Source organism: Perna viridis, chromosome 2 (genome assembly GCF_037379345.1).
Source record: "Perna viridis isolate PV_CMFRI_1.1 ecotype Kerala chromosome 2, ASM3737934v1, whole genome shotgun sequence".
NCBI lineage: Eukaryota > Metazoa > Mollusca > Bivalvia > Mytilida > Mytilidae > Perna > Perna viridis.
The window spans coordinates 18854922-18866968 of record NC_142446.1 but is presented as its reverse complement, the minus strand read 5'-3'; the positions used below and the strand labels follow the sequence as shown (position 1 = coordinate 18866968).

At 32.8% G+C, this 12047-nt stretch overlaps 1 protein-coding gene across 1 annotated transcript; it reads left to right on the top strand.

Annotated features, from left to right (window-relative positions):
* The first annotated feature begins 972 nt into the window (after positions 1–972).
* LOC148623929 (uncharacterized) lies at positions 973–12047 on the top strand. Its single transcript, XM_088566241.1, has 8 exons — positions 973–1146; positions 5363–5467; positions 6730–6897; positions 9424–9866; positions 10092–10269; positions 10759–10827; positions 11450–11560; positions 11910–12047. The coding sequence occupies exons 1-8, from the start codon at positions 1011–1013 to the stop codon at positions 12026–12028; spliced, it is 1329 nt and encodes a 442-aa protein (XP_088422367.1). The 5' UTR covers positions 973–1010; the 3' UTR covers positions 12029–12047.

Here is a 12047-nt window from a genome sequence, read left to right as displayed (position 1 = left end):
TTATAAGTCGAACTATACAAAAAGAAGGGATAGGGTAAAAAGAACAAATGCACAAGCGTATAACCTAAATCGGGGTCGAAAATCTCTATCTGCAATAACAATGTCCAAGGATTAGACAATAGTTGGAAATTGTATCCTTTATGTAACACTAGCAAAACGGACCATTTGTGAAGTGTAAATGCATCAAGAATATCATCATCTAGCAATGGAAAAGTAACAATAGGAAATTAAAGTCATCTCTTTGTCATAAATTTTGGTATGAAAGCTTCAATTCTCTAGTGTAATATCTTAATCAAGGCGTACGAGTACTGACATTGTTATACTTAGTAAACCTACGTATCTTGAACATACATGTAAGGTAGCTGGATTAGGCTGTTTACATTTCTGGGAGTTATTTTCTATTTTGAATATTTTTTTCAGGTTTCAATTGAGTAGTTTTATGAAAAAAGCAATATTATTATATTGTTATTACTAATTATATGTTATAAAATTACCAGTGTGAAAAGAAACTTCATTATTTATAAAGATCTTTATGCACGTCTTCTGAGTTCGGTAATGAACAGGCTTTTAATGAGTCATTTATCACTGCTTTTTTAATAGTCACTCATAATCCCATATACACATATAAAAAACATCAAAGTAACTGATTCTAATAGGATAGGGGCGGAGCACCGGAAGTGATGGTTTGACCTTTTAACACAGCCGAAGTTCTGGTGTCGAATGCCAAAATACTGAAAGATGTGTGGTGTACTTGAATATAACCTAATAGATTCTTTCCACAATCTGATCGAACACTACAAATAATTCACGATGGTATTTTTACAGTATTAATAAAAAAAAATTCTACCACAAACTTTAATGCTAGTTTTTTAAACTGTAATGTCAATCTTGGAATTTTGACCTGTTAATATACTTTGAAGAGATTCCTTGACATCCTAGATTTTAATCATTCGATATTGTTTCTATGTGTAGATTTCCATTCACGCTTTGACGACTAATTTAGATATGGGATGGTAAGTGGTCCCGTTTTTCACCTCCTACGGAAAATACAAGTGAACACTGATAGCTACATACATGAGTGCATCGTTCATACTGTCAGAGTGATAAGAGACGCAATGACTTCGTGGCTTTTCTTCCTCTATATTGGTAAGAATGGTTTTGCTTTAAGTACAACAGTTCCGTTTGAGATTCGCCGTAAAGCAATATTACAATAACAGTTAAAATAAATTTTAGAGAGCATAATGTTACAAATTAAGGTTTAGGTCAGTCGGTTTATAAATGAAGATGTTTTTGAGTGCCACTCGGGTTCCTTTATCTTGCTTGTTCGTGTCCGTCTGAGTGAACTCATGCGCGATATGGACAATTTACACATAGTTATATGATGGAACTTGTATTATTGTATCGGGATTATTGTGGGAATGTTTTCTAAGGGTCAAGACAGAGTTCGTTCGCAAAGTTACATCCCTCGTGTCCAGTCAGTCCTAGGCTGTCAACCAGTCCCCAGCTTTATTTCGTCTATTTATATATGCATGAATATATCGCCTGTCATTAATTTTCATATATTCTGTTAAGGGATGTGATTGTTATGGGCTTATTTCCCCGAATTGTAAGCTATAGTAGGTCCCGTCTTCTTTCTTTTCCAATTCGTTATCATATTTTCCCCCATCGATGTCAATCATGTTTGTATTTGGCAGACCGGACGTAAATATAGACTTCTGAGGGAATGCAAAGATTTCTTAACCAATCATATCGTTTCGAGGCTCACAAGCATAAACCAATGATATCAACCATGTCCCCACATTCTTGAAAGTGGGCCTGAAATTCCAACAAGTGGGGTAGTTATAAATAAATTGTAGGTCAGCGTCCTAAAATCAATCCGGGTAGAATTTTTTCCGAGAGCAGTTGGATCTGTTGAGCTCGATTTTGAAACTGAGCGCTACTTTCTCAACTGGAGAACAACACCCGTGGTACGCTCCTGTATTTTTAGTAATAAATATTTTAAATACGACCTGTTCTTGCATAACCTATAGAACCTGGCAGCCGGTATCATATTTTTGGGGACATCCGTTTATACTTCAGCGTTCAGTGGTAGGATTTAAACATTATATATTGTATGTATTGAATTATTGACTCCTGAGATGTTGTTAAATGTTGATATATAAGTTCTATTGAGTTGTGTGTTAAGAACAAATAAACGGAAATACATTCAAAGGCCACGCTAGCACCTTACTATACACTCGCATTGTGCCTACACACAAGTGAGGGCGTAACAATACATTGCACCATGCGGATAAACATGTAGATTCTTAAAATTTTAAAAAAAGTATACTACAACTATTATATCATATATTACGGAAGAACTCTGCATCAACACTAATAAAAAGAAATAAAAGAGACAGTGAACAGATCAGTTACAAGTGTCAAGTATATTATCTTGTACGTAAATAGATCGGGTACGAGTATCAAATATAGTAGCTTGCACGTAAGCAAATCGGTTAAGACTGTCAAGAACAGTAGCTTGTACTTGTACGTAAACAGATCGGTTAAGAGTGTCAAGTACAGTAGCTTGTACATGTGCGTAAACAGATCGGTTAAGATTGTCACATTGTCAATGTGTACCCCAGGTGGTGGAACGGGGTACCCCTGGCGTGTTACATGCTGGGGTTATCAGACTATAATACGGAAAATCCTAACAGCTAACTATAGTAGTGCACCGTGTTGGGAAAGATGTCACGTTCTTCGCACGTTAAAGAACCCTGCTGTGATATTTGATAGGAGTAGGAACCATTGCGCTCCGCCACAGGAGGCTAAATTGCCCGACCCTACCCATCCCTCCCTTTTTCTAGTGGCAATCAAAATTTGTCGACCCTATTATCCTTGTGTCCCATCCACTTTTTCATTTCATCATCATTTCATGTTCATTTTATCATCCATTTCATGTTCATCGTCAGAATATAGCTGAAATATTGCTGCTCGGACGTTAAACCCCAACAATCAATGAATCAATCAATTAAGTACAGTAGCTTGTACATGTACGTAAACAGAACGGTTACGAGTGTCAAATATAGTAGCTTGTACGTAAACAGATCGGTTAAGGGTGTCAAGTACAGTAGCTTTTACATGTACGTAAACAGAACGGTTACGAGTGTCAAATATAGTAGCTTGTACGTAAACAGATCGGTTAAGGGTGTCAAGTACAGTAGCTTTTACATGTACGTAAACAGAACGGTTACGAGTGTCAAATATAGTAGCTTGTACGTAAACAGATCGGTTAAATGTGTCAAGTACAGTAGCTTTTACATGTAGGTAAACAGATCGGTTAAGAGTGTCAAGTATAGTAGCTTGTACATGTACGTTAACAGATCGGTTAAGAGTGTCAAATATAGTAGCTTGTACATGTAGGTAAACAGAACGGTTACGAGTGTTAAATATAGTAGCTTGTACGTAAACAGATCGGTTAAGAGTGTCAAGTACAGTAGCTTTTACATGTATGTGAACAGATCGGTTAAATACAGTAAACGACAATTTTGTTAATCTTTCATCAATTTCAGGAGAAACTGCAACTTTTACAAACAAATGAAGGATATTAACTTACTTCTTTTATGGTTCATTAAAATCAACGATACATTACAGTTTTAAAAAAAAAATGATCTAAAATCATAGTTTTTGCGCACATCTACAACTCAAACAAACGAACGTATAAATAATGTTATAAATAGATTGATAAATTCATCAAACGTCTGGTGCTCTATCACATGTTTCAGAGGGGGATTTTTTTTTTTGGTCTTTTTGCCCTCGCGTGGAAAACTAATCTGGTTTCGGTTAAAATAGGTACCAGTTCAATCTCAGTCAGTTTTGCTTCAGAAGGAATCCACGTGCGTAATGTACATACCAATAACTGATATAATATCGATTAAGAAATGAAATTCAGCAGACGTTATTTATTATTATTATTATTATTATCATCATCATTTTTTTTTGTTATGATGCCAAATCTTATACGAATTTGTACCCAAACATTTCTAATTGTTTTGTCAAATGAAGAAGTGACTGAGGCTGGAACTGGAAAAAAATAGTGTTCAAATGAGAATTGATGTCATTGTTGTCCACTTTCCTAACACTGCATTAATTCTGGACATATCTTTTTTTTTTTTTTTTTTTGGTTTTTGCCTCGTAAAAACCTACGGTAAATATGAATATGAATATGAAATATGAATAACTATATAGAAGAAAACAAAACCGTAAACATAAACAACAAAAAACATTTTATTGATATTTCTGTTTATGAGCAAGGAAAAGGTCAATCAATGATACATTGAATAAAGGTCATAAAAGGGGTGTGATCCACAGTTGACGTTTACAGTTTCAAATGAATGCAAACTTGAAAAAAAATGAAATTTTATTGAAGAAAATAAAGACAAATGAAAAACATAGAAAACTGATTGTTATAGCTTACTTTGAAAAAAGATTGATTGATTGTTGTGGTTTAACGCTCGAGCAGCAATATTTCAGCTATATTCAGGCGATGAACATGAAATGAATGATAAAATGAACATGAAATGGCAATGAAATGAAAAATGGGATGGGATACAAGTATAATTAGGTCGACAAACTTTGATTGCCACTGGAAATAGAGAGAGGTGCATGGGTGGGGTGGGACAATTAATCACAATGGTTCCTACTCTGATAGAATGCAACAGTAGGGTTCTTTAACGTGAGAGGAATGTGGCATCTTTCCCAACACGTTGCACTGAATGACGATGGAACATTCAGTATAATAAAGTAAATAACATAGCTATATGTTATTTTTATAACAACCCATTTCAACCATCGAGCGTAGATATTGGAGTTGATTTAGAAGTATTGGTTTGATACAAGGAACAATATAGAATAGAACCCGAAAAAAATCAATAAATATAATATACATTTAATATTGATACACTCCGAAGTTATAAGTACACTATTTATCTAACATTATACATTAGCTAGTTACATATATATCTTTAGTTTTATTTCACCTTATACCGGGTCTACAGTCCACCGAACTTGATTCTTACCGAATTTTTCTCATTTGCAACGTGGCAAATGTTAATACACATGTAACCATGCTTTCCCTATCAGAGCAACTGGTCTCACTGGCTTTTTTTACTGGTAGGAATTCATATTGCAAGTACAATTTAGTTCATTAGCGTGCTGTCGTGTTTTCTTCATACGTTTATTTCTTTCCAGATATCACCTTAAGGTCGTGTACTAAGTTTTTGACGTCTTTTTATTGTCCTCTTATTTTCATGCTTGTGTATTTTTGCCAATATTTCATCTGTATTGACTTTTTTAAAAATAGTATTTCTCTAATTTTTTACAGCAATATGTAAACTTATGATCTCTAGAGCTATAACAATAGAGTTTTATGACAGAGACGGAAATTACACAGATGCTGGATTTATCTTTCACAGCGAAAGTAATGATGGTAATTAAAAGTCTTTAAAATGTTATTGGTCTGGTCAAGTCACCAAGTGGATTTTAAAAAATAAATTACGTTCAATACTTCAAGAACTATATCAAAATATGTTTTCACCTAATAGTCTCAGAATACTTTAAGTAATTTTTAAAGTAAGGGATATAATTGGCGGGAAAATCTTCTATTGAAATGCATAGGGAGTTTTAGTTTTTTTAAATATTGTTTTAAATATACTTTATTCAATAAGATGAATAGGATTGGATAGCTGGCTTAAAGCCAATATATATATATATATATCCTCTCCATACAAGGCTACATACAATTAGTGAACTTGCAATTAAAGAATACACATACATATAAAAAGGATAACTCTAATACAGTTTTTTTTAGAAAGATGACATCAACGCAAATAAAAATATGACCTTTTGTTTTCTTATCAAAGATATTTACTGCAATCTATTTTAAAAAGAGAATATATGGATTTGTCAGCTAAGGTGTGAAGCTAGCAGCCTGACATCTGTATCTTCATCACTTAGCTGAGGATCTATCTTATATTGATTCATTAACTTAAAGCTAATGGTAGTTTCAGATTTGTTGACAGACTTAAATCTGTATATTTTATTGCATTTGTATAAATTTAAAAGAACTCCAACTGATATTGCTAAGAACATTTGGAAAGAGACGGAAATAAAATTCAGTTTCCTTTTTCAAAACTGATAAAATACACATAAATTATTTTGAGTTTTCCTAAAAACTTGGCTCAAATTTTATTACAATCGATATATGTAATAATAAAGTATATTTGGTAAGATCTGGCCAACATACATTTTCTGTCAACTGGGATTATTATGATATTTTGAGTTCTCTATAATAGCTTATTTCAATATTTTTTAATAATACAAGAAAAAGGTTACGGTGGCCCTTAATTTTTGGTTTAAAATATGAAAGAATGTCAGTTAAGTATTCTTTACGTAAAGATGAAAGAAATTTTATCAGTTTTTTAGAAGTTTCCGAAATATTGGAAATTCCCTACAGAATCCATATAAAATGTAGTAAAATATTGGTTTTTGAAGGCTTAATCATCTGTAAATAGTTCTGGGACCTATGTTTTTTATATTTAAATTCTAAAGTATGTTCATTCAGGGTTATCTTTGAGAAAACACTAGGAAAATTTCTCAACTAGAAATATTAGGTATGATCTACCTTAAATTCTATTTTCGTCCTTTTAAACCTGAAGTTTTGGATCCGTCCCTCACTTAAATTGTTTATAGATTTACAACGACGGGCTAGTGATCGACCTGGTCAAGCAACATCTACACACAGCTGTGGTTCTGTAAGAAGCGTACCAAGTGAATTAAGGAGATCGTCGGTGATGAAACCACATGGAATATCGACATTCTATCAAAAGTATACAGAAGCCTATGGAATTCCAGTATTTGGTATTATATATATGTTTTTCATTTAGATATTTCAATTTATGTCTGTCAACTTCGTAGCGTTTCACATAACACAAAAATATAAACTAAAGCGAGTAAAAAGTAAAATATGTCAGCAGGTTCAAATGTTCAAAATAAATCAGAAATATAAAATCAAAACTTTAGAAAGAGGACTTTCAATTCAATTGAAACATATATTAAAAAAAACAACTTAAGCAATTGATAAAACTTAAAATTAAATTATAAGGAATGCTTCTAATATTTGTAGGTTATATTGAATAACCTGGTTAGGGTTAGTCTACACTTTTTGGCGGTTTACAATGTATAAGTGTAAACTGCCGCACATCAAGTTATTTCTTATGACTTGTTCAATCAGAGCGCCGATGGCACTGAACCTCGGAATTCACGAGATATTTATAAGTATTTGAAAAACTTTAAAAGACTCTCATTATAATCTACTGATGGTAATTTATTCTTTCTTTATATCCAAAAAGATTAATTTACAACGGGATCAGCGCTTTCGCCACTACTAAAACCATACATCCAAACAATACAAAATTTCAATTATTAATAAATTTCGTTTCCACTTTTTTTCGGTTTCGTTTCATTTCGTTTTTATTTTGTTTCGAAATGTGAAATCTTGGCAACCTATTTTTGGGTTTAAATGACATCACCTGGAATCCAGATATGGAAATCAAAGGCTTTGACAAAATATAGTTTAAAAGTCTATATATGTATTTGAATTTCTCTTTGACAATCATTAATTGAAAATATATAATTTGAATCGTATACTGTAAAAACGGGCAGTGTATTTATACAAAGTAATCAATTTGATACATTTTAATATTCATCCACCAGATCTCTAGAAGTACTTTATGGCGATTATTAACCGGATGTACTTTTGATCGATTTCAGATGGTTATTAGACTCAGAAGTCACATGACTTCCGAGTAAAAATTGGAGAAAAACATCAATTCAATATCCAATTACTCCAAATGACAAAAGTAAATTCACACTGGTATAGAAGTCAAATTAACATAAATTATAAAATTCATGATCTTTATCTAATCTCTATCTTGGCTATTTATCTTATCTTATTTAATGGAGGTGTCATTTATGCGAAACGCTTACTATTTGCATGTAGTGCCACGTTAAAGGAATCATTTTATCTCTTTTTCAAATGAATAGTTCAACAAGCATTATGTACTGGACTGATATTGTTAGTATTATCTAAATATATTTGAGGCATCCGACTCGTAAATTTCCCCAAAACAACCATCGAAATAATTCGTTTTTTATCAGTAGTTAAAAGCACAGGTGTCAAATGGTTCTTACTATGAAATAAAAATCCGTAAAATGTTCAATGTCTTAGTTCAGGACTTGGTCACACCCCCTTTTTGTCATATTTTGGGGGGTAGGGGGTACAAGAAGTGTTCAAATGACAGTAACCCTTTAATATAATATACTACTATATACCTCAAGAGGAATCATCAGGATGTTCTTATCAATTGAAACTAATACAATTTTCATAGCTTTTGGTTGTTTTATTTTTAGACGTGTATGATAGTTACTCAAAATAGAAATAGAAAAAAAAGACTAAACAGGCAAAACCTCAGAACTTAAGGAGTCCAGACATACAAGGCACTCAACATTTGCATGAAAAAAAACTTAAGTTATTGTTTATGTTTTTAAAAAAATTCAGAGACTTTTACCGTGCAAATTTCTATAAATAAAGAGTCAAAATGTCAAGGTCATTGTCGTGAGGTGTAGACTGGCTGATAGTTTTAATTATACATGTTTTAGGTGTCGAGTTTATTTGTTTTGTTTTACACTATACTTAAAGTATGCATACAACTTTGGTAGTGTGTCATAATTTAACAAGACTTTATCACTATTAATAGTAATATTCAGAGTTTGCTGCAATATTTCATAAATTTGATCTATTTCGACAGCTTCGTGTTTATGGTCCATGTTTAAAACCCCCTTTATAAAAGCTTTTATTAATTTTCCTAGGGGAAAACCTAATAACGATTTGATTAAAAAAAAACAACTATTGTTCTTCCGTTACATCTACTTTAATACTGGTAAACTGCCCCTTTTTTACTTTGTTCGAAGTCACCATCTGGCTCCAAATAAAACGATGTCTATTTTTTTCTATTTCGTACTGCCTTTATCCGTTCTTGCTTCTATGATTTTATGGGGAAATGATTAAATGACACTGTCTCAAATTCTTTTCTCTACAAGAAAATAATATGAAAAAACTGCATACATATAATAAAATCTGTATGAAAAAGTCTTACTTGTACATATATGTAGACACTCCGAACTGTTAGCTGTGTTATGCTAGGACAATTTAACAAGTTTGAAAGTTATGAACAAAATACGTATACAGTAACCCATGTGGAAACCCAGGCAACAATTCATCTTCCTTTGGTCATAAAATAAAATTGCATGTGCGCTGTATATCTATTATTCACTTAGTAAATTGAACATGTACTTTACTTAGTGTTTTATTGTATATTATTTCAGCATCACAGAATGTCCCTGATGATGCTTTGAAACGCGCATGTTACCTGACACGATTTATGTTTGCTGACAACTACGCTGTCCGAAATTCATTTTATCATAGATCTGGCCGAACAGCCGTCATAGGCGCCCATGAAGGAACCACTAGTATCCCTGAACATAGCAATCTAGACCCAGTTATTTGGAATAAACGAGCACGTGGCTTGGGAGCAACTGATGCCGCTCCTGTTTCGACTGGTGGAGAAGAAAATTTGTTGTGCTATACTAATGATAGGTATCACAAAGAAGATATTTATCTCCACGAATTCTCTCACGGCGTTGCAAATCTAGGAGCTAAATATGCAATTAGCGGTTTTTTTCAGCGACTTGATAGTCTGTACAATTCAGCAAAGAGTCGAGGGCTTTGGGCTAACACCTATGCAATGAGTACTCGTGATGAGTATTTTGTAAGTACATGATCTTTTGCAAATACCAAAAATATCTTGCGTCTTTAATGTATAAACTCTCTGTATTTATAAATAACTTTAAGTGATTTTTTTTAATCCTGGATCGTGCTTTTAAAGTATATCAATCAACGTCCAGCTAAGAGTTTCTTAATTATCATGATTATAAGGTTTTTAAATCAAAATTTTTTAACTGTTTGGTATTTCCATTTTTATTTATTTCTAAAGGCTGAAGGTGTACAGAGTTATTTCAACGTGAATGACTATGCTAATCCGTCAAACGGAATACATGGACCAATAAACACAAAAGACAAACTACAATCGTATGATTCGGGATTATTCAATCTGATTGAAGAAGTATGGCCGTGTCATAACGTCTACATAAAGAGATGTCAATCCTCAAGAGGTATTAATGAAACCATAATCAAAAGAAATGCGGAATACAAATAATCCATTTCTTCAACAAGGAATAAGTTGTATATAATTCACGCAATTTGCCGTTTATGCCTATGCGTGTTCTATTTTGTACTTAGAGGGCTTCCAAAAGAAATTTAATCGCAGTTAAAAGAATATTCTTGAAAGAAAACAGAGATTAAAAAAAAGAGGACAACTATCTTTGAAAAATCTAGAACACGAAATGAAATTAACAAATACAGGCAAAAAGAACATGAAAAGATTCAGAAAGCATGAGCATGGTGTATCTGTTGAATGAGCGCCCTCTCTCGGTCTGAATCTACATAGAGTAGCTCATATCCTTCCTGTAAGTAAGTACCCGCTTCCGTTCTGAACATCCATCTAGTAGATCATGTCATACCTGTAAGTACCCTCTGTCGATCTGGGATCTGATGACATGATACCACAACATTTTTATTGTGTGAGTTTCCTTGCATTTCAGCCCTAGAACAAGCACAGAACCTCCGTACGAATTGTGTTGGGTCGTCGGGGGGCGGTGATGGTGGTGGAAGTAAGTTTTATAGCTTAATTCCTCTGTAATTATTCTAATCAGTAAACAAGAACTTTCACAATGAAAATAAAGTTTAAAATATGGGTAGAAAATACTGAATTATTATATAGATAGCAGTGATTCCCCAGTGTAAAAAAGGTCGATAATTCACACTGTGAAATAAATTCGGTAATTTCACCCTCGCATTTTCTCCCGCCAAAACTTCGCAACACTTATATTAATCCGCCGTTCAACAAATATAAAATTCATATTGAAAATAGCAATGAATAATGGAGGAAATCTATCTAATAAATAGGATAATCAATTGGTTATCGTGAATAACCAAAATATAATCACTTGTGCCAAGAACGCATAAAGATTTAATCTTTTAAATAAGGTCTGGACTCCTTAATCTTTGTTTATTTTTATTTTTATTTTTTATTTTTTTTTTATTTATTTATTTTTTTTTTTGCTAATGTCGTTTGTTTTGTTTTATTTTTCAATACATTAGTTTTTGAATTTTAGATTTGAAAGGATCACAGTTGTGATTTTAAGTTCATACGTGTCAATAGAACAACAATTTACTATAAACCTTTTTTTCTCAACTCACTTAATCATAACTTCTTATATGATATGCACCAAGGTTGCAATGACAACAACCCAAGTTGTCGTTCTTGGGCATCCAGAGGGGAATGCACAAGGAATCCTGCTTACATGTTGGCAAGCTGTAAAAGGAGCTGTGGCGTATGCGGCAGTAAGTATTGTTTTTGACCATCTGTTTTCGCTCATATTATGCAATGGTCTAGTTTAGTTCATTTTATATTTTTAATCATATCTTGTAATTAATATAAAAGAAAACGGTTACAAATATCAACCCTTCGTACCTCTATATACATAAAACAATAATTTGCTACAAAATCCCCATTATGCGAAGAACCGTTCTGTAAATAAAGTTCAAATTCGGGAAATTTGAGGAATCGTGACTTTTTTATTAAGAGTAAATACAAATAATGTTTTGATGGGGAAAATTTAAATATATAATTAATCCTTAGCATTACTGCATGGATATAGTTGTAAAGTTTTATCACACACTGCATTTGTAGCATCTGCAAGTTGTACAGACCAAAACAAGTACTGTCAGGGATGGGCACAGAATGGTGAATGTGATAGAAATCCTGGGTACATGAATACAAGTTGTAAAAAGAGCTGTCATCGATGTTAAAATATATCAATCTATCGAT

Excerpts from the sequence above, each read along its gene's own strand:
- LOC148623929 (XM_088566241.1), top strand. The coding sequence starts at position 1,011 with ATGGTAAGTGGTCCCGTTTTTCACCTCCTACGGAAAATACAAGTGAAC. Across the intron at positions 5,468-6,729 it reads TCACAGCGAAAGTAATGATG|ATTTACAACGACGGGCTAGT; the intron begins GTAATTAAAAGT and ends AATTGTTTATAG. Across the intron at positions 10,828-11,449 it reads GGGCGGTGATGGTGGTGGAA|GTTGCAATGACAACAACCCA; the intron begins GTAAGTTTTATA and ends ATATGCACCAAG.